At 40.2% G+C, this 23,354-nt stretch overlaps 1 protein-coding gene and 1 long non-coding RNA gene across 3 annotated transcripts in view; one reads left to right on the top strand and one right to left on the bottom strand.

The window, feature by feature from the left end:
- The window catches only part of TLL1 (tolloid like 1), a 205,638-nt gene extending 201,858 nt beyond the window's left edge, over positions 1-3,780 (bottom strand). Inside the window, exon 1 of the mRNA XM_084758020.1 lies at positions 2,915-3,780. Within this exon, the coding sequence (XP_084614146.1) occupies positions 2,915-3,083 (169 nt within the window). The 5' untranslated portion in view covers positions 3,084-3,780. The remainder of the gene's footprint in view (positions 1-2,914) is intronic.
- The window catches only part of LOC311584007, a 35,079-nt gene continuing 13,008 nt past the window's right edge, over positions 1,284-23,354 (top strand). The window contains exon 1 of one of the 2 annotated variants that reach the window (XR_014774749.1): positions 1,284-2,125. This is a non-coding gene — a long non-coding RNA (uncharacterized lncRNA). Of the gene's footprint in view, positions 2,126-3,936; positions 4,492-23,354 lie in introns of those variants that run through there. The other variant, XR_014774750.1, reaches the window with a different exon arrangement.

Raw genomic sequence — 23,354 nt, forward strand, 5'->3', positions numbered from 1 at the left:
AAAAAAACTTATTTGGACTAGAATTTCGTATGTGAGACTATGAACAGTCTAGTGTTGAGAATGTACTAGATTCCTAAGAACAGATCTGGCACTATGTCTCTGTGATAAGAAATTAAATTGGTTATGATCTCTGACATCCAGGATTTAGATCTTTTTTTTTTTTTTTTTTTAGTAAATGAATTTCTCACTTTACCAACATCTGCTTTGAGAGCACTCTTCTGTAAGGCCAACAGGATTATGAGAAAACCTGTGCTCATTTCTGTGGTTTCTGTTTGTTGTTGGTTTGTGTTTCAAACAAAGTGTCAGAAAGGAAAATTAAAAGTGCAGCTGGGATTTAATGTCACTCCGTTTTCCTGTCTGTGTGGTGAGAAGATTAACAAGCTCCAGCACACTGGAATTCTGGGAACCCAGCTAGAACAATGCACGCAGCAAAGGTTCAAAACCCATAGAGCTGTTTGTGTGCCATGGAGCCACCTTACCATACATGGAACATCAGGATGCTTGTTAGTGAAGTTCAGAAGGACTTCTCATTCCTGGAGCACGTCCTGGAATCCACTACATGCAAAAGACAGGCCAGAGATGATCTGTGCCTGGAAATCACCTCTATTTGCTTTTGAATGGCTGTATTTCCCAACTGTGTTCTCCTCCTCCCTCCTCCTCCTCCTCCTTTTCCTCCTCCTCCTCTTCCTCCTCCTCTCCTCTTCTCTCCTCTCCAGCAACTTTCTTTTGACTCCTGTCTGGTTTTTCAGTGTGCTCATGTTTTTCCCTGTTATATTAGCTTTTGTTTGTCTTATACAGTGCTAATAAAAGAGACAGTAAGATTTTTATCACTCTCTAGCCAGAGTGATAAATTAAAGCCTTTCATCTCAGTATGTTAAAGGTGGAGGAGAAGAGTTGAAAAGAGACCGACCCAGACTCTTCATTATTCTTAGCCTTCTGCACCAGCCATTCCTTGTTTCTCTACATATGCAAAAAGACACACGCTCTCACAGACATACTTCTAGTCAAAGATAAGGCAGAAAGAAGGGCAATACTAATTCTAAAGTTATTTATTCCCAAATAATACTACACCGAAGGGGAAACAAAAAGTCGGTATTACACAAGTTGTCGTTTTCCTTTCTTTGCGTGTTGATTTACAAAGAAAAGCAAACACTGATGCTTAGGGTGGGCTTGACCACACAGTACAGGCACCTCACCTTGGTAGCTGGTAGACTCTTTCTAAGCAAAGAGCACCAAAATTGACAGTTCTTTTTACATACTATACTTTTGGAGTCTTGCCCATACCTTAAGACAAACAAGATATGCATACTTTCCCTGTGGCAGCATTACTACAAATACTCCGCCTGCCCTCAGTAATACATTTGGAAAGTAGCTTGACATCTAGTCACCACGGTAGTAGAAGAATTTCCTGGCCCAAACAGTTAAAGAAGTCTCAGGAACCTAGGGAAAACGCATTGATGGTAGCAAGAGCCAATTGATGAGCAATGAGTCTGAGTTTCAGACGGATGCTCCGCCCCCAAACCACTCTGAGTTTAGACTGAGAATCCGCATGCATCAAATGTTCATCATGAGAGATCTGACAACTTTCGAGCACAGGGCACTGTGTCATCAAAGGCCACAATTCACTGGGGGGGGGGGCGGATTTCCAGCGTTTTCCCTCACTCTCGTTCACAGGTCTCCTTCATGCTCAAGAAGGCTTGACTAGAGTTTACTTACCTATGGAAGGAAAGAAAGTCCTGGCAGGGACCTACCAATCAATCAGTCTTGGAATCTGGATACACTTAGGTCTACGTTCTATTTGGCCCACCCTTTCTCTGCACCCTTGTCTGGAAGCCACACTTCTGGACCTGGGACACACTGTGCCTACAGTTTCTCAAGGACACTGCTACTTTGGCCTGTTAACAGCAACCTTCCCAAAGTCAGTCATGAGTCCATGCTGAACTGACATTGTCTCAGCCACAGCCCAGCAGAATCTAGGACAGGGAAATCCCCAGAACTTTGAAAGGTGCTTCAGCCAGTGTTGGGCGCCCTAGGGCACTGTGCTCACGTGGTCCTTGTGAACCTTGCTTGGGACTCCTACCACAGGCTGGACAGAAGCTATGTGTGCTTTGTGCGCCCACCCGAGGTGAGGAGGAGGGACGCGTAGTAGAGCCTGGCTCGTGGGAGCGAAGGGCTAGACTCTGGTGTTTGTGTACCCCATGGGTGAGCCCTGGGATTCAGACAGTGCCATTCCAGTCCCACTGCAGATCCCGAGAGTGTTTTCAGGGAGGACACAAGTTTGAATGGGATAGCGATTTGGTATAAATATTTTTAGATTTATTTGTAAAGGGGAAAAAAAATATCTGAAATCTTATCTAGAATTGAGTTCTTTTAAGGTTGTCACAACACCCTTCTGGCCTGGAACTCACACTTAAATTCTTGGTAGAACAAGGAGTGAAAGTGTCCTGAGGTAGCAATGCCATCCCCACCCACCTTTTGAGAACTCTGACCACTTGGTCATCAACAGACGCTGGGGGACTACGTCTGGAACAGGGAAGGTCCTGTGCCCTCCTAGTGCATTGAACCCGCTGCGTGCTGGCATTTAAAACCCACAAAAGTCAGCTGTGTTTATGACTTATTTAATTTCACAGGGACTTGGGGAGGGATCAGAAACTCCGCCGCGGGACGTTTGCCTTAAACCAGGGGACCAGTGCTTGGCAACTGATCCTACTAAGCACAGAACTCCAGGGAACTTGGGCCTCCGCGCAGGGTGGAGAGGGGAAGGAAAAAGGAGGGGGTGAAAGGAGGGGCGACTGAGAGGCAGAGGAGGGAAAGAAAAAAACAGGTGAGCTGAGCTCCCACAGCCTCCTGTAGGAGATTCCAGCACCTTGCTCCCCAGCAGCGCTCCATCACCCCAAGTTAGACAGGCACTTACCGGCTTTGCACGGGTCCTTGTAATCTATGGGCTCCGTTTTGTCCTCTTCGTTCCCACCAAAAGTGTAATCATAATCGAGGCCAGCGCAGACCCACAGCTCCCGGGAGAAAACAATACCCGAGACCACCAACCACAGGAGCATCCTCGGGGAGAGCGCTTGCAAACCCATCCTCCTCCCCCAGAGGAAAAGGAAGGCACCAGACTGGGAGAGCCTTGTGGATATGCGTGGCTCAAGGGACAGTGCTCTTCTCCCCACTAGGAGGCTTCTCGGAAAGCCCTGAGTGTTCAGGTGTCCGGAGACATCTGGGTGTCTTTGGGACGCTAGAAAGGGCAAGCACTATCTGGCTCCCCCGGGTGCTGGGGAACTTGGCTAAGGGCCCCGCGGGTGGGCGGAGGGCAGGTGAAGAGCTCGGCCCTGGGCAGCAGCAGCCGACCCGGCTCGGTTCAGGTCGTCCTTCCAGGGGCCGAACTTCCTGCGATCTGGACCAGCTAGCCCGGAGGCGCAAAGCGGGCTCAGCGGCGACCCGAGCTCCGGCTCCCGCGCCGCGCCCCCGCTGCTGTCAGGACTCCGCGGGCGAGCGCGAGCTGCAGTCGCCTGCGCCCTCCGCTGCTGCTGCCGCCGCTGCCGCCGCCGCTCGGGGAAGATGAATCCAGTCTGCACATCAGCACATCTGAACTGAAAGGGGAGACCGAGGAAGGGGGTGGGAGGCAGGCATTTCTACGCCGCCAGACCTTAAAAGCTTAAAGAAGCCAGGGAAGCTCCCGACTGCCGGGAGAGCAAAGGGGTGTGAGGATTTGGAGTGCCTCTTTCCCCCTTCCAGGCTGTCTTTTTTAACCCTCTTCCTAACTTGAAAAAAAAAAAATCTTCGCAGCATCTAACCCAATCACTCGCATCCTGCTTACTTATTCATACAATCAGGGTCAGGATCCGGGCCACAGCCTCCTCTCTGACTTCGTTTGATAGCCTTATACAAACAAACAGACACGAGCGCGCTGACATTTCCATTTCTATTTTACTAAAGATTAAATTAAAAAAAAAAACCCGAATGCATTCCGCATCTGCGTCCACGAACAGCAATTAATAGATGGGGTACGAGTCAGTGCAGAGCGTCAGACCGGGGGTGGCGTGAGGGATCGTGACAACTTCGCTGCAAATCTCTCCTTCCCCCACCCCACACCCCAGTGGCGGAGCGTGTTTCTTTCCCTTGCTGCTGTTTAACCTTCCTACCTTCCAAGAGTGCACAAAAAGTATCTGGCCCTTCTCTGTCTAGGTAAGAAAATCATCTGTGCAAAGTCAGTCTCCAAACCAACAAAGTTTTACTTAAGAACCGGAGAAAATAATTTACAAAAAAAAAAAAAATCGAGTTCCAGATCGCACCAGCAGGAAACGCTAAGCCCTCGCTGATGGGCTGGCTCCAGGGCTCACGTGGGCTTAGGAAGGGAAGTTGGAATACTCGCCACGCACATTTTCTGACAGTTCTGGCGCCCATGCACAGCGCCTCCGAGAACCTTTCGTCTTCACTTGTTTGATTTCCTCCCTAGGACAGAGTGTAAAAGCCGGCAGCTGGATCTAAGAGGTAAACCACAAGTCAGCTGAGCAGAATCATGACAAATACAGGTTGAGGGAAATTGGGGAAGGGAAAAAAAAAGTCAAAGGAAATCTCTGCAAAAACCCCTGGTGTGAGCAATTCTGAGGAGGTTTCCCCACATCTGTAAGTAGTTTCCAAACTAGGTGAGACCACTTCCCCCACCCCCAAACTTCCGGGAGCTTGGCGAGCTGAGTTTTCCTTTTCTAATAAGATCCTTTACTGTCTCTTAAGCAGGGCTTTTCTTCTGTTACTTTTATATCTTTATTTGAGGAACCTGTCCCTGATCCAAGTTGCCATTTAGGCAAAAGTAAGGATCCAGGAGTACACACACACACACACACACACACACACACACACACACACACACACACACACACACACACCTTAAGATAGGAAATGACTAGCTTTGGCTTTTGGTTTGGAGATGTGTCTATTCTAAGCTTGCTGCGGAAAAGCAAGCACATGATCCTGGAGAAGGACATACTGAGTTCTACTCAAAGAATCCGCCGGTAAAGGGGAGGTGACTGCTTCTCCCTGGCAAAATTGGAGTTTCTTGAAGACCCCTACAGTGTCATAAACATCTAACCCCCAACCTAGGTATACAGAGCAGACTTCTGGTTTTTAAAAGAAGAAGAAAAATGCATGATAAGGAAGTAAAGACACTGTTGTCGAAATATCTTGCTGAGTCATGTTCAATATTTTTTTTAACCCAACCAGAAAAGCTGTTTGTATAATTAATGTTGGTGTTGTTCCTGCGGGGCTAAGCAAAATTGCATCCTACCTAGCCCATGTCAGAAAGATGAATGCAATTTTCTTTAAAAAGACCCCTGCCCTTGGACTGCTGACTGTGTCTGCGCCCGGAACCCATTAAATGCTTAAAAACATCTAGGACTCTTATTACACATTAGTTTCCAAGAGTTTGTACCTAGAGTGCACGTCCTTGGCAAGAGTGAAGACATTTCATCATTTATTGGGAAAGAAAATAATACCATACGGGGACAGCTGCCTTATTATTATTAGGCCGTGATGTCTGTTAGATCTTCCTTACAGATCTTCCACTGCTCAGCTTAACATTTTTATAAATTTGAACTAGGGGTGTAACCTGGTCGATAGAGAGCTTGCTTAGCACGCACAAACCCTTGGGTCAGATCTCCCTTATCACATAAGGCAAATGTAAACCTACCTAGTGGAGGACAGGGGTTCCAGGCCACCTTCAACTACATAAGGAGTTTGATGGCAGCCTACAATACATGAGACCTTGTTTCAAAAAACAATGAAATAAATTAATAAATAAAATGTAACATATTTATAATGCAGAGAATTGGTGGCTAACATATTCGAGCACCAGATCGAAGTATAGAGCTGTTTATTTATGGTTAAAATGCTTACCAGGAGTATTTGTTTGCATCACAGTATTCTGGGCCTCACATCCTGATTAGCTTTGATTTTTAAAAATGTTATTCATTCACTCATTCAGTGTGTGTGTGTGTGTGTGTGTGTGTGTGTGTGTGTGTGTGTGTAAGTAAGAGAACAACTTTTGGGAGTTGGTGGTTCTTGGCTTCCAGGTTCTGGCCACCCACATTGTGAACAATCTCCTCGGCTGCTGCCTTAACTGGCCCACAAGGTTGTACAAATTCTCCTGTGTATTGCTACTACCCTGCTTTCGGGAATGCTGAATTACAGATGTATGTCAGCATCCAGCTTTTTATGTGGTTTGGGGAGGATTAAACTCAGGTTGTCAGACCTCCGTAGAAAATGCTTTTACCAACCGAAATATCTTCCCAACCTTAGTTTTGAGTTTTTTAAATCTTAGACATAGCCCTATTTGTCACAAATCAGCCAGGTTTAAATATTCATTTATCTCTCTAAGTTGAAACAGATTTTTGTTCTGCACATGTAAAAAAAGGTCAATTTGGAAGAAAAGGACTGTGATTAAGAAGTTGAAACTGAGTGTAGCCATTGACATGTGCAGTATCTAAATTCAATCTCTTCGGGAAGATGGAAAGAAGATATCGACTTCTTCAGGAAAACCTGCTGACACTGCCCTGGCATCTAACCGGTGGCTGCCCTTGACCACCATTGTCAGACCAGCAATAACACTCAGTCCCTCTTAGTAGCAGCAAACAGTGAACTCAGAAAAGGGGCCAAACTCCACACACAGCAAATTGCCACACTCTTCATAGTAGCTAAGCAATGTAGAGAGTGCCAACTAGATATGTCTGTTTTATAATCTAGCCAATTAGTCAAAAGCTAAAAGTAACTTTTTATGGCATTAAGTAACATGTGAATACATTCCCTTCATGTGTCCTGTAAAAAAATAAAAATTAAAAAGCCCAAAAAATAATAATCGCATTTAAAATAAGAAAACAACATTTAGTTCCTGAGAAATACATAATGTCTGGAAAACTTAACAGACAAAAATTTTTCAAATTTTACTATGGAATAAAATGTATGTTTCCTTCCCACCCTCTCTTCTTAGCTAAAAACCATTAGATTGTAACTAGGAAATTCCATAAAGGTAGATTTCTAAGAAGCTGTCGTAGCTGGGGTTCAAACACAACAAATAGTGGCAATTTTACATTGCTTCAAATTTTAGAAAAAGAATACTTTTTGTTTCCAGCATTGTTCTTCTGATGAAATTATATATACTTTGGTCAAAGGCTTTTTTGTGATAAAATTATATATACTTTGGTCAAAGACTTTTCTGTGAAGACTCTTTGAACCTCTGTGGAATTCAAACCTCTACATTTATTTTTCTAACTCTTTTTTTTAACATTTTAAACTATGACTTTAAAAAACTACTTATTTTCACTTTGTGTGTATGAGTGTTTTGCTTGCATGTATGTCTGTGGACCGAGTGCATTTCTGGTGCCTGAAAAGGATAGGAGAGATCACCAGATCCCTTGGAAGTGGACTTAGTCCTCTGGGGATGCTGGGAATCAAACCAGCATCCTCAAAAAGAGTAGCAACTGTTCTTAACTAAAACTCAGCTACCTCTCCAGCACTATAACTCTTTATCTCATATTATTTTACATGCCAGCATTACAGAGTGACCCCACTTGTTCAAAGAGTCAGGAATCACATAAAAACACTAAACTGGAAGCCATAATGTATACACAGAGGACCTGGTGCAAACCCATACAGGCCTGGTGCAGAGTCCCTGTGAGTCCATATGAGCTGTGATTATGTTGATTTAAAGGGCTTTAATTTCTGAGTGTCTTCCATTTCCTCTGGATCTATATACACTCCTTCTGCTCCTCTTCAGAGGGTTCCCTAAGACCCTACGGGAGGGACTTGATGGCTATATCCCAATATGGCTGAGTGCTCAATGGTCTCTCACTCTGCATAATGTCTGGCTGTTGGCCTCTGTACTTGTTCCCATCTGCTGTAGGAGGAAGCTTCTCTGATGATGGCTGAGGAAGGCATTGGTCTTCAAGCATAGCAGAACGTCATTAGGAGTCATTTTAGTGCAAGTTATTTTTAAAGAAACATAGTATTAGGTTTTATCCTAAGTCCTTGGGCTATCTAGTCTCAGGTTCCTGGTCACCTAACTACTGTTGGGTATGGGTTTCATCTCATGGAATGGGCCTCAAACAAGTCAAATAAGATGTTGGTTGGCAATTCCCATAAGCTTTGTGGCACCACTGCACGAGCATATGTTGTAGGCAAAAAGGCACTGTAAACCAAAGGGTTTGTGGCTGAGATACCTTCCTGTACCTAGAACCTTCCTGCACCAAACATAGAAAGTATGAGTGAAGGCTCTACGTAGGCACTATCTCAGTGTCTTCATGTTCAGTGAGTTGCGTAAGCATCATCTTCAGCAATGAGGCCTTTGCTGTCAGTTTATGGAGAGCACTCTGTAGTCTTGGAAACAGCCTGGATTGTTGGGGATTCCCATGGGAGCCTTTTGGTCAACAACTCAATCAGCTGTAGTCCAATCCTGGGAGTAGAAGGTCCATTTGATGAGAAGATGAGCAGTTGGGGCTGTGTCTGCCACATTATTTGGAGATTTAATTTAGATTGCCCTCACCTATGTGTATACCTTTTGAAACTTGAGCCCCACTTGAAACCTCCCCACTTGATCCTCCTCTTTCACATCCCCATTCACTTATAACTATCTATTCTATTTCCCTTTTCTAGGGAGGACTACCTGTCTCCCAAGTCCCTTAACGTAGACCTAACTTCTGTGATTCTACCAAGTGCAGCTCCATTATCATTGACTTAACAGCTAATATGCTTATATAGGCAAATACATACCATATTTGTCTTTTTGGATCTGGGATACTTCACTCAGGATGGTTTTTTTTTTCTAGTTCATCTACTTAGCTGTGAATTTCGTGAGTTTATTTTTAATTGCTGTGTAAATAGGTAAATGTACCATCCTTCTGTTGAAGAATATCTAGGTTGTTTCCCTCTTCTGCCTATTACAAATAGAGCACCAATGGACACGTTTGAGCAAGTGTCTCTGTTGGAGGAAGCATTCTTTGGGTATATGCCCAAGAGTGGTATAACTAGATCTTGAAGTGGATCAGTTCCTACCTTCCTGAGGAACCTCCACACTGATTTCCACAGTCACTGTACAAGTTTGTCCACTCATCAGCCATGGATGAGTGTTCCTTTTAGTTTACAGTCTCGCCAGCATGAGCTGTCACTTTTGTTATTGATCTTAGTCATTCTAGAGGGTATAAGATTAATCCCCAAGGTAGTTTTGATTTGCATTTCCCTGATTGCTAAGTTGAACATTTTTGTAAATGTTTCTCAGCCATTTGAGTTTTCTCTATTGAAAACTCTCCGTTAAGATCTGTACCTCACTTTTAACTGGGTTATCGGCTTTATGATACCTAGTTTTGATACTGGTTTTAACAGAGACCTTCAAGTTAATAATCTTCAGGTATGCCTTAGGTATTTGTGGCTCTGCCCTTCCTAAATATGTGCCCTCACTGAGGGAGACTGGGATGACTTGTGCTTACTTCAATGATTAAAATATAGAAAGTGAAGTTCCCAATACAACATGCTACATACTTCCTTCGTATCTCCAATGTAATAGAAATTCAAGAAAACAGTTTCACCCATTTAAGATAGAAGAAGGCACAAAATGTATGGGGCCAGTTATATGTCAACTATTTGCCAATATTTTATGGTATTATTTTAAGGATGGAGAATAAGCATTAGAAGAGCCAAGTAATGACAGAACACATTTATTTCACATCTTAATAGTGTCAGCTCCTCCAGTTGCCCTTTATTGGGCCCTGCACCTCTGCTAATGATGCTTACATGCATTGGTTACTAAAGAATGTGCTATGTCCCCCTTGTGTCTCTGGATTTTATTCTAGACAGGGGTTCCTTGTTCTGTCTTGTATGTACGTAATCTGTCTCATAACAAATAGAAGTCACATCATTTAGGGTATCAGTCCCACAAAATATTCTGCCCTGGATGAAAATCAAAATTGTTATCTGTGACAAAGAAAAACAAATGAGTACCTAAAACTGTGTATTCAGCATAAAATATTGACTCTGGAATTAGAAAGTTTGCTTAAATAGCCATTACATTGATGTTTAACACTTACTCTTTATTAATTTTATTTATCTCACTATTAATAGGGAAGCAATCAGATTCCCATCACTCGAAAAATAACTGAGAGAGTAAAATGATAAAGAAAAAGGGGGCTGTTTAGGTTCTTTGGCCTCACAGTTTTGGAGATTTCAGTCTTTGGTTAGCTTTGTTACTTTTTGGAGCTGATGGTGATGTTATATATCACAGTGGAAGGGAGTTGCTTGTCCAAAAGCTGAGCAACTGGACCAGAAAATATGAAGATACTAGCATCCCACTCTCTCTTTTAAGGGCGCCACTGGTGACCTGCAGCTATCCCCATGCGTTATACCACCTCCCAACGATGCCACCCTGGGGACAAAGGGTTAACACACAGCCCTTTAGAAAACACTTAAGACCAACAGCAACAACTCATATTGCTGCTGCTGTAAAATGCAAATGTGGTGAGTAGATAAGTCACTCCGCATCCAGCAAACATGTGAGAGGTCAAGGGCAAGGATATCATCACCTGTTTTCCTATTCCCAAATAGTGCCTCCTTACAAGGGCGCCAATAATCAATTCAGACTCTGAAGGTAAATTTGTAATCAGTACTTAGAAACTAACTGTCAGAAGCAAGAGTTTTTGTTTTGTTTTGTTTTGTTTTGTTTTCATTCAAATAAAAAAGAAATACTAAGTGAAGGTTGAAATCTAAGAGTGTTTAGATCCATAACAGATCCATTCATTCTTTTCCGAATATCATCTCTCCTGACCTTTCCCTACTCATAAATAATGAATGTCCAAATAATAGTAATTCCACCATTAATTGTATTAGTTTACTTTTGCAAAGTAAATCTCTGACAGCTGGGATTTCTCAAATGAAGCAGCTTGCCTTAGTTAGTACAAAAATACACTGTTTTAAAATGAAAGAAATTTTTAGAAACTAGCATTGTTTACTAGCCTCAGAAATAAGTTGTTGCATAATTGCTTACTATATATTTAAAACTTGTGTGACTCCATTTTTTTATGATGCATTGTAAAATCACCAAGTTATTTTATAACTGATTTAACGCTATTCATTACACACAGCTGCACTTGGACACTAGTTTCTCTGTATTTCTAAAGTCTCCATTATGTTCCTGGCTTAGTTCTGGGACCTTGCCAGATTTAATTTGTAAACTGCACTAGGCCTTTTAGGTGGCAATAAATTATGACCTTGGCCTTCATCTTCAGGCATTATAACTCCTTTTAGGGTCGCTTTTCCAACCACTATAATGCTAATTTTGTACTATAAGAATAAACCAATACAGAATGTCTGAAGTTCCCCTGTTTACATAACTATTGCTTTTCATCGTCAGAGCATTTCAACATTAACTTAAGGTCCCTAGAATGTGTGGATACTATCCATTCTCAAACATCACCCCTAAAAACCAGATACATCAGAGGAGCATCCACAACTCAGAGGGGACAATTTTCTTCATCCTTTACTTCCCCCTCACCTTTCACAAAATGGTTTCACTCAGATTTACTTTGTGTTTGACAACCCAAGGTGGAAAAGAAGCCTTGTAAACTGAGCTGAGCACACTTGAGAGAACAAGCCGCTGACCCGCTGACGTAACAGAGGCTCTAATTGCCTCCAGAGTGGGCAGAGTGCATGCTACCCATGCTGCCTTGCCAGTATGCACAGGAGAGCCTAGCTGTCAAGAGCCAATTACCCAGCCAAGGTTTTGATCCTCAATTATCTAGCTATTTCAGATGGGTGTGGTACCATGAATTTTTTTTTTTTTTTTTTTTTTTTTTTTTTTTTTTTGCTAGGGGGAGAATGCTGACATTTCTGGACAGTTTCCATGGTTTTTAGATTTAGTTTGCATATATTCAGTAAAAAGTTATACTTGCAGGTTATACTCCTTTGATATGGCATCATTTTGGGGGGTGCTAAGCCCATAGCCTCAGCATTAAGTAAGCTGGTGGGGGCAATGGCGGAGAGTTGCCCCACCAACCTTGTCAAAGTATGTCTCTCTGTGTGTCTCTGTGTCTCTGTATGTGTCTCTCTCTGTCTCTCTCCCTGTCTTTCCACCATCCCCCTTCTTCATTGCTCTCCCCTACCCTTCCTCCTCCTCCTCTCCATCCACCACACACTCTCCCTCTCCTTCTCCCGATCTCTCTCTCTCTCTCTCTTTCTCTCTCTCTCTCTCTCTCTCTCTCTCTCTCTCTCTCTCTCTCTCTGATCTTCAATCTTCAGAAGGATTGCAAAGAGTCTACTTATTCATTTAGATGAAAAGGAATTTAATCCTGTTGCTAGAACAATTTCAAAGTACATCTCCCGTTGAAAAGTAAAGCACTAATACTGTCAAGGAGTAACTACACACTTTGAATATTTCTGAGGAGCCCATTGAGTGAGATGATTCTCTTTGCTTTCTTCGTCTGTAGTAACAACTGCTACAAGGACTGGAAATCATCATGCATTTGGCTGTAGTGTTAGTGCAAGGTTTATGGCTTACTCTAAAAATGGTCAGACCACATGCAGAGAAACTGAAGCTGTGTGCTCCTAATTACTCATAAAACAGGAAAGTAATTAGTAGTGCAATTAATTCAATATGTACAGAGAGAGTTTATTAGCCACATTTATTTTCATGCCCTAATATACAGATACCTCAGCTCTCAGGGCATACCCTAAAGGAAAAATTAAATGAATGTAAAGCAGCAACTATGCATGAAATATCAAACATGCATCCCAATCATACCAATTATTGATCTTAAATATCCCAATACATAATACATCAATTTCTACATTTTTTCTTAACCTGTAAATTACCTTGGTCCTAAGTCAAGATATTGTTTGTAATATGTAATTTTTTCAAGTAGGAAACATCAAAATGAATAACATAAGATAAACTCAATAGAGCTCATACCAAAACTAGTCATATTTTCCTTTCAATATCAACTACCATGGGCCTTATGGTGGCTAATGTTTGCCTATAGAAGACTCCTCTGGCTTTTAAATTTTTATCAAAGGCAATCTCAGCTTTTCTCAACTTTCATAAATGTATTTTTCCATAAGTTTAACTTTATCACTGTTTGGTTACTCATTTCAATGTAGATTCAGAAGAATATTTTCCACTTAAAAATCCTCCAGAAGATTCACCATGGGTACTCTTGTATGACTGTGTGAGAGGCATTTTTGTGTTTTCAGTATTGGTTTGTTGCCTTGATCCTCTACTCAAGGCAAGCAAAGATTAGCTGTATAAGTTCTACACTGTGGTTTGATCACTGGAACATCTGTATGACCCACGTAAAGATGGAGCTGAGGCAATAAAATCGTCAAAGAAATAGTAATGCACACATGGAAGATGCAGAGGCTACTAAGGAGAGCAGAACATTCCCCAACTTTCTAGCAAAATGGCTAAGACTCCTAAGTATTGATTTTGTATGTGCTGAACTCCTCTAATTGATTGTGATGCTCATTAAATGTATCTGACTCACCCTAAAAAAAAAAAAAAAAAAAAAAAAAAAAAAAAAAAAAAAAAAGACCATAATGGAAGCTATCATATCAGTCTCCAGTATAAGGAAGCCATTGCTCCTAGACTAGACCAACCCTCCAACACTGCCTACATTTCTCTAAGATCTTTATAAACAGCACTGTCCTGAATCTCAATCTCTCTCTCCCTCCCTCTCTCTCTCTCTCTCTCTCTCTCTCTCTCTCCCTCCCTCCCTCCCTCCCTCCCTCCCTCCCTCCCTCCCTCCCTCTCTCTCTCTCTCTCTCTCTCTCTCTCTCTCTCTCTCTCTCTCTCTCTGTGCGTGCGTGTGTGTGTGCGCGTGCGTGCGTACGTGCTTGCGTGTGTTTAGCCATACCACTCTAAACTCTCTCCCGTATCTCATCTACCCTGAAAGTTTTTAATTTCAGACACAGAAACAGAGCAAGAGTCAGGCACTAAGTGGCACTAATGTGTTGCAAAGTTATAGCTTCCCAACTGGCACACGGTCCACAGCATGCCCCAGATATATTAAAGTATGCTTTATGCAGAGAAATGTAAGCAGCTGTGTCCCTGTCGGCTGGTCAGTTTTTTGAGATCCTGTGACCTCTAGTGAGAACCAGTTGTCAGTCAACATAAATATCTTCACCCAGTCTGAGTCGCTGTAGGAACTGTGGAAAAAGAGAGGAGAACACTAATCTCAGCTACATCACAATACCTTTCCTTACTTCTTCTTGATTACAAAGATGATACAAATATTTTAATGTGTTTTGTAGAAATTCCATTCCATTCAATGTACCTTCTATCACTAAAGAATAAAAACGAAATGACCAGTGGTGAAAATTTAAATGGCAATTTCAAATCGACTTCAATTGAAAGACAGATACCTCTTCCATATAGAACAGATATATGTTTTGAGGTAAATATTTTTAAGCTGCACAGCTCAAATTATAGAATGATTGAATTATACTATACTGTATAGCTTAACTAATTTTATAAAACATATGTTTCTCTCAAGTTAAAATGCTAAGGAAGTAAATACATTTCAATTTAAAACACAAATGCATAAAGAGGTATGAAAAGAGTGAATTCAAATATCATAGTTTCAAACTCCAAAGCTCGGTGTAGCTGATAAGTCACTCCTCACCTTGAAAAGTTTACTTGTAGTAACTACAAGTTTTAGAGTGGGACTCAGTTGGCTAAGTTCAACAAACCCTTTCACACATATTTAGCAAACTATGTACATGCATGTACATATACACATGTGCACATATAAATATATAATCAGTTAATATACGCACAGGAAAGATGAATTCTTAATCTGAAGATGTACAGTCCAGTAGGGTGCACAATGGCTACTACTAAACAGCATGTGATGAGGACTTACATGAGGAATAAATAAGATATTGTGCATATTTTGTATTATATTCATGAAATGAGAGGAGAATAGATGCAGAAAATGAGGCATCTAATGGACTTCAATGGAGATTGTAATGGGAAATGCAGTGAGAGCAACAGCCATTTCTGATTTCTTGGATGCCCTGTGAATTCTGTCCCTCTCTGCAGCACTATTTACCATCACTCTAAGATTTCATTTAAAGTTAAGTGTGAAAAAAATATTCTTTTAAAGTTGTACCCAGACACTAATTTCACACTTTCTCTCATATTTTGCCTCTGCTTTAAAATCCTCTATACTTTAAATTTTCTGGTGTTAATAAGCATGTTAATATACTATATGTACCAGAGCATTTGTTATAAAGCATACTCAATATAAATTGGCTTTACAATTAAATATCTGTACATGTTTTTATGTCTTATAACTAGCATTGTAAATTATAAATTTTATCTGCACTTAAACTGGAACACTCTAAACTTGTATGTTAATGTCATAGCAGTTAATAATTCCCCAAACCAATGGGTTCTATAAAAACAAAATCATCCTTAGAAAAGTTAATAAAGCTTCCTTCATCAAATAATGTTTTTTTGAGATTTATAATGTACACACCTATAAAATGTTGCATAAGTGTATTTTCCACACTAAGTGTATTTAATAGAACCAGATTTCAAACTGTTGACAGGTTTAAGAACTTCTAACCAGGAGTCAGTTTATGAGAAACACTAGCTTCTAATGTCTATGCACAGCAATGTTGTATACTCACACACATGTATGGCCTATGAAATGCATGTGATTGCATAGCCCTAGTAAAATTTGATGGGTATATGCATGCAGTTATTGATCTCTGTGTGTTTTCCTTAGATTTGAGCATAAGTATAATCTCACAGAATCTTTAAGTATCCTTTGATAAATTCAACCTTCACAATAACAAAATGGTTTTCCCCCATTGGGCATGGTGGCTCACACCTGTAATCCCAGAATTTGGGGAGGCAGAGGCAAGCAGATCTCTGTGACTTCAAGGCCAGCCTGGTCTACTAAGAGAATCCAGGACAGCCAGGGCTACATAGAAAAGCCTTGTCTTGAACAAGAACAAAAGAAGCCTTATTGTGTAATCAATACAGCTCAGGGTTTACTTTTAAATTTATCTGCATTGTTACTTGCCTTCTTTGTCTTATCACTCCCTTTCTCTTCCTCCTATCCTTACCTTTTCCCCTTGCCCCAGCTTTCCTTTGTCCCTTTGTCCTTCCTTTGTTTCATTTTTTAATAAGGAACTTAGTCTAAATAGTTCTCGATCTGCCGTTGTGGATACAGTTTCCCAATGTGCTTACTTCATTTTTTAACTAAACAGAAATATGACCCAGTGAACCAATCTTAATGTCCATCATATTGGTTAATAATGGTCTAGTTTCTGATTTTGTAATCAGCAATTTTGAAAAGTAATTCTAAGTAATTAACTCATATGTTTAAGCTAAATACACTGCACAGAATGAAGAAATTTATATTTTTAATTTATTGTTTAAATTTTTATGTTAATTTGTTAGCATAACTCATCAGGACCATCACAATTAAAATGATCAGAAAGAAATGTCCCATTCTCCTTCTGTCTAAACGTACATACACCCTCTTAATCGCTTGTTGTTTGGCAAGTAGGTATGTCAGCTATATCCCTGCCCTTTGGTTTTGCTAAGTTTCAAGGTCACAATCTGGACCCAGTGAGGGCGTTTTCATTTCTCAAAAGTTCTTTATGAGAAGCAAATCTTCTCCTGCACATGAAGTACAGCACAGCCTGTCATCAGAAGCAACACTGCTTGGCCATGTATCACATGCAGAGAGGATGGATGAAGGCACTGGCTTCAGATCTTGAGAAACTAAGCAACTACATAATGTGCCCACTACTCAGGTCTAAGAAGCCATCACTTCATGTCATCTGGCTCGCTCACTGTGAAGTCCTCTGATTACTCAGAGAGAAATTCTTAGTGGTTTTAATGGTATTTAAATGCTCCATGGCACACTTGATTTTTGTTTGATGTTTTACTACTCTCCAAAGAACCTGACTCACAATGTAAATCAGCTCAATGATGCCAACTCAATCATATCATTTCCAACTTAATTCTCACAGCACTTTGGCCATAAAGGAAAACTAAATTTGAAAGAAAACAGATGGATCTGGAAAGTATTGTACAAGATAAAATAGCCCACACTCAGAAAAACAAATAGTATGTGTTCTTTCTTATAGGAAGATCCTAGGCTTTAACATGTGTGCATGTGAGCATGTGTGGATGAACACAGGTTATCATCCAGTAAATGGACCATGTGGAGATTTGATATGTTGAGGATGGAGAAGAGAATAAATAACACATGCTATGCGAAAGAAGAAAAAAGGTTACTATGAGTCAAAGGATACAAGAAGGGGCCATAGGACTGAGGAGGAAGGAAGGTGGAATCAATAAAAAGCAGCTGTGTTTAAGACTGTCACAATAAAACCTAATGCTTGTGTGCTAATTTAAAAATATACATTTATATCATATATGTATGCAATACATAATATATGTAGTACTTATACATGATCATGAGCTATAACCTGAAAAATGTTTGCTTTTATAGTCTTGAAATATTCATCCATTAGCTAATTGTTTGGATAGCCTAAAAGTACAAATGAGGAGTAAAACTGTATAGGCTGGAAATGCAGTTCACTCATAAACTACTTGTCTAGACCAATGGTCCATTGTCACCTAGACTGCATTTAAAATCATGTAGGAGACACATTTATGGGCATCTGTGAAGGCGTTTCCAGAGAGATTTAACTGAGATGATGAAGTATACCACATATATAGGTACCATTATACCTGGTGAAAGGGAAGGAGAGGGGGAGAGAGAGAGAGGAAGGAAAGAAGGAAGAAGGGGGGAATGAAGGAGAGAGGGAGGAAGGGGCAGTGAGGGAGGGAGGAAGAAGGAAGGAAGGAAAGGAGGGAGGGGGGAAGAAAGGAGGAAGGGAGATTGGTACAAATCTAAAACAACATTTCCTGTTTTGGTCTTATGCTATTCATCATTTTATGAATACAATAATGATAAAGATAAAAGTTGTATGATTCCTTCATAACCAAAGACTAGTTAGAATACCTAATAAATACAATGTATACTTTGTAAATCACATGTATGACATGCTACCTCCTTTCTTGAGTAACTTCATTATCTGCTGGATCGGTTGGCTGAATGGAAAGATACACAAGCCTAACAAAGCCAACAAACTGAAGGAAGAAAGGCCACCTTCTATCTGCCAGCCAAGCACTATTCGCTCATAAGCATTTGTTGTGTTGCTTTATCACTTGCCCAAACAGTGATAAGAAAGGCCAAATATCCAGCCCTTTTCAAGCACTGACATGGTAGGCTTTAATACTTTAAATCACAAGGGTTTTCTGCTGCTTTTATGAATATTTCTGAGAGCTAAGATCATCAACTGCTGAGGTAAGCAGTATAGAGTATAGCCAGATGAAACTCTAATCTCACCTCTGTTTTTAATATTTCCATTTTATAACTCTGAGTTGGGGGAATCTGAAGACAGTGAAGTTTCTTATAGTAGAGGATTCTCTATGATAGGAAGGGTCTTGTTTTTATAAATATTTGAGGTCTCTGCTTCTTGAATCAAATGTGACCATTTTGATCATGTTATTTTTCTTAGCAATTCAATCTTCACTCCATTTATTTTATCTAAAGGTTATGGTTTACAAAGATTTATGTGTATATACAGTGCTTTAAGATGTTTGATTTTGCCCTATTCTACGTTTTTTCAGTTTTTAACTTATTAAACTAGCCAAAATATTTTTTTACTTAATCTTTTTATAAATCCCTTCCTTTTCATAAGCTCATTTCAACCCTGGGTTCCATTCTGTAGGAATCAGAGCTCTGTGGTGATGTGGCAAACTTTTGGATTTCCATTGCAGGAAGCAAAAAGCATTCTGTTAGAAGCAGAAGGCACTTTATTGAGACTAGATGCATGGAAACACCTTGCAGGGCCTAAAGCAGCCTTGATTCCACCAGCTGGACCTCTCTATGATCAGTGAACTGTGTGGACATTGTCCTCCACAATGGTGTCTGCTGTCACTTTTCTGAAGAGACCTGCTATCCAAGCATCACAGCCCGGGTGGTCTAAGGATCTTTTCTGGCCCTGTGGACAACACCTCAACCAAATGTAATACCCCACTACTGGAAGCCTAGCCTGGCTCAAAAAAAAAAAATGGCCAGTTCATGATCTGTAACCTCCATTATTAGGAATACTCCCTAAGGTCACCCTAATAAATTCCAGGAAGTTTCCACTTCAGGTTTCCATGTCCCCAATGCTTCCCTGTTCCAATTCTCTCTTCTTCTACTCTCTCCCTCCATCCCGCACCCCGCAACTGATCCCTCCTGTTCCCTTCCCTACCTGCCCACAGTGTACCTACAACATTCATTCTATTTCCTCTTTGCAGGGAGCTCCGTGTGTCCCTCTCGAGGGCCCTCCTATTTAAATAACTTTTCTGAGTCTGTGAATAGTAGCTTGATTATCACTCATTAAATGAGTTAGCTGTTAAACAGCTAACATCCAGCTATAAGTAAATATATACCATATTTGTCTTTCTGGATCTGGGTTTCTTCACTTGGGATGATTTTTTTTCCTAGTTGTATCCATTTGCCTTCATGATGTCATTTGTCTTTAACAGCTGAGTAATATCCCATTGTATAAATGTAACACATTTTCTTTATCCATTCTTCAATTGATGGACAGCTAGGTTGTTTCCATATCCAGGCTATTATGATTAAAAACAGAATGAAAAAAAGTTGAGAAAGTGTTGTAGTGGTAGTGTAGAATGTCCACGGGGTATATGTCCAAGAGTGGTATTTCTGGGTTTGGGGTACATCATTTCCGAATTTTCTGAGGAACTGTCATATTGACTTCCAAAGTGGCTGCACAAGTTTGCACTCCCACCAGTAACGGAGGACTGTTCCGCTTGCTCCACATCCTTGCCATCATGAGCTGTCACTTGTACTATTGATCGTAGCCATTCTGACCTGTCTAAGATGGAATATCAAAATAGATTTGATTTTTGCGTTTCCCTGAGGGCTAAGAATATTGAATATTTGTTTAAGTGTTTCTCAGAAATTTGTGATTCCTCCATTGGGAATTCTCTGCTTAGATCTGAACCTCATTTTTAATTCGATTATTTGGTTTGTTGATGTCTGATTTCTTGAGTTCTTCATCTATTTTGAATACTAGCCCTCTGTAGGGTGTGGAGTTGGTGGAAATCTTTTTCCATTCTGTAGGTTGATGTTTTGTCCTATTGACAGTATCCTTGGCCTTACAGAAGCTTTTCAGTTGCATAAGGTCCCACTTATGGTTGATCTTAGGGCCTGTGCTATTCGTGTTCTGTTCAGGAAGTCTTTTCCTGTGGCAATAAGTTCAAGGCTCTTCCCCATTTTCTCTTCTATCAGGTTAAGTGTATCTGTTTTTATGTTAAGGTCTTTCATTCACTTGGACCTAAGTTTTCTGCAGGGTGATAAATATGGATCTATTTGCATTCTTCTCCATGCAGACATCCAGTCAGACCAGCACCACTTGTGAGAGATGCTTTCTTTTTCCAGTGTTTACTTCTAGCTTCTTTACTATAAAAAAATCAATTTATGCCTGGGTCTTGAAGTCTATTCCATTGATCAACAGGTCTGTTTTTATTCCAATACCATGCACTCTTTACTACCGCAGCTCTGTAGTACAAGGTCTATAAAGAATAGACCTTGGAATTTTGCGTTGGAATTTTGATGGGATTGTGCTGAACCTATAGATTGCTTTTGGTAGATTGGTCATTTTCACTCTGTTAATCCTACTGATCCATGAGCATGGGTCATCTTTCCATCTTCTGATATCTTCTTCAATTTCTTTCTTCAATGACTTGAAGAGTTTTATTCATACAAGTCTTTCACTTGTTAACCCAAGATATTTTATATTATTGGAGGCTACCATGAAGGGATGTTTTCCTAATTTCTTTTTAAATCCATTCATTTGTATATGGGAGGGCTACTGACTTTTTCTTTGCGTTAATAAGGAATACATCCACTTTACTGAACATATTTATTGGCAGTAGGAGTTTCCTGGTGGGATTTTTAGGGTCACTATCATATCGTCTTCCTTTCCAATTTGTGTCCCCTTGATCTCCTTCATTTGTCTTATTGCTCTATCTAAAACTTCAAGTACTATCTTGAGGTGATATGGGGAGGTGGACAACTTGTCTTGTTCCTGATTTCACCAGAATTGCTTTGCATTTCTCTCCACTTAATTTGATGTTAGCTGTCAGCTTGCTATGAACTCAGGCAGTGTTTTACAAAAGCCATCTGTTTAGGTTTGGTTTAGCTTGGTTTTTATACTAGTATTTAACCTAAGTCCTTGTACATGTTCTCACCACTGAGTTACATCCTCAGCCCCATATCTTGTCATTTCGACTTTTACTTTTCTCATTGCAATATCTTTGATAATACGTAGTATTTGCTCAAAGTTCTTCATAAATTTTGTTTTTAATGTTCTAATTTTCTAGGTTTCTGAGTCATAGGTTTTATACCATTTTGCTTTTCCTCTTCTTGGGTGTACTGTTTTTGGTTGATGTTTGGGTTTATTTTTGTTCTTCTACCTTATTTATTTGGGGGAGGGCTTGTAAAGGAAGGGGTATTGGAAACAAGATTTCACTCAATAGTCCATCTAGGCTGGCCTCCAACTTCAATGATCCTCCTACCCCATCCTCTTCAGGACTGGGATTAAAAGTAAGACACACCCATACTCAGCTAAACTGTCTTTTTTTTTTCCCTTTCAATTTTGTCCAATTGCATTTAGTTTATTTTTATGTTTGGCATATATTAAAGTTTACTTTGTGGTTAAAAATACATGAAGCTATTGCAAAGCCCCTTAGGCATAGTACAGAATCATGTTTTCTGTGCTATATCCAAAGAAAATTTATATGTGTTAATGTGGCTATTTATATCAGTCAAACTGTCACTCCTTTTGTCCTGTCTGCCTTTGCTGGTGCTTTTTCATTTAGCTTTGCACTGAACCACTTTCACTAGCCCCAAAATTAAGAATATGTGGGTGGGATGTGTGGTTACAGTCCCCGGGAACAAATTTGTGCAGTATTGTTATTTTACACTACAGTGAATGGGTGTGAGAGATACTATCAATGGCTTCCTGAAATATGAGCTACACTAGGAAAGAAGACTGATTTTCCTAGTATTTATTAAACACACAAGTAAATTCTTTTGGAAATGACTTTTGTTAATCTTTGTCTTGATTTCAAGTGGATGTTTTAGAATTTTTTTAAACATACTGTAATTTTTTAAAATTTCTGTATGTTTCCCACATTTGGTGTTTACATACATAATTACATTCGTATCTCTTACACACAAAAATCCCTGTTTTTCTGGCCTTTATTTAGTCACTCTGGACTATGTAATCTCACTTCCCTTCAGCTTATTCACATGTAATGCCAAAATATGATGGGCTTCATTTTCTGTGTTCCTTCTGGTCTTTCTACCTGGGTAAAAACGGAGATAGATTTTCCTAAGAGCAGCTTAAGTATGCTTCCTTTCACAGTAACTGTTGATTCAAGAGTCTACTTCTAAATTACAGGTCTTGATATTTAATATGTCTGTCTATATAATGCTGGCTCTATGTGTTGTCATTGTTCTGCCTTCGTATCACATGTTAATATTTGGTATGTTACGTCTACTGGGAATGCATTTTATTAATTTCTCTATGAGTATTATTTTGTTAGTCTTCATGTCAAAAATAAACTTAATTGGTTTGCCCATGAATGTCTGAAACAATGAAAATAAGACGTCAGGAAAACTTTCTAGAATGATTTGTGGAATTATGTAAACCCAGAGAATGAAATGTTTATTCAGGGGCAGATCTCTGCAACCAGTGATAACTCCCTTGTCTAAGATCCAGTGTGTTTGCATTATTAAAGCTGACTTTAGGTCTAGTGTCTAGTGTCACCTTGCCACATCTGGGAAAAGGAACTGTCTATTGAGAAGCTGCCTCCATCACCATGGCCTGTGGGCATGTCTGTCAGACAGACATTCTCTTGATTGCTGTTAATAGAAGGAGGAGGGCCTTACTCCCTATAGGTGGTACTATGCATAGGTACTATTCCTGGGTCATTATATGGAAACTAACCATGAAGAAGTTGAAAGAGAGGCAGTAAGCAGTCACCCACCATAGTTGTTGCTTCAATGCCCACCTCCAGATTCCTAACTTGAATTTCTATCCTGGTTTCCTTTGGTGATGAAATATAATTTATAAGATGAGATAAACCCCATTGTCGCTGAGTTGCTTTTGATCCTGTTCTTTATCACAGTTATACAAAGCAAACTAGAATGGGTGTTTTTTTGTTTGTTTAAAACAAATTAAATACTTTCTAAGCATTGCTGGTAAATGTT

Source organism: Acomys minous, assembly GCF_964271855.1.
Source record: "Acomys minous genome assembly, chromosome: 15".
NCBI lineage: Eukaryota > Metazoa > Chordata > Mammalia > Rodentia > Muridae > Acomys > Acomys minous.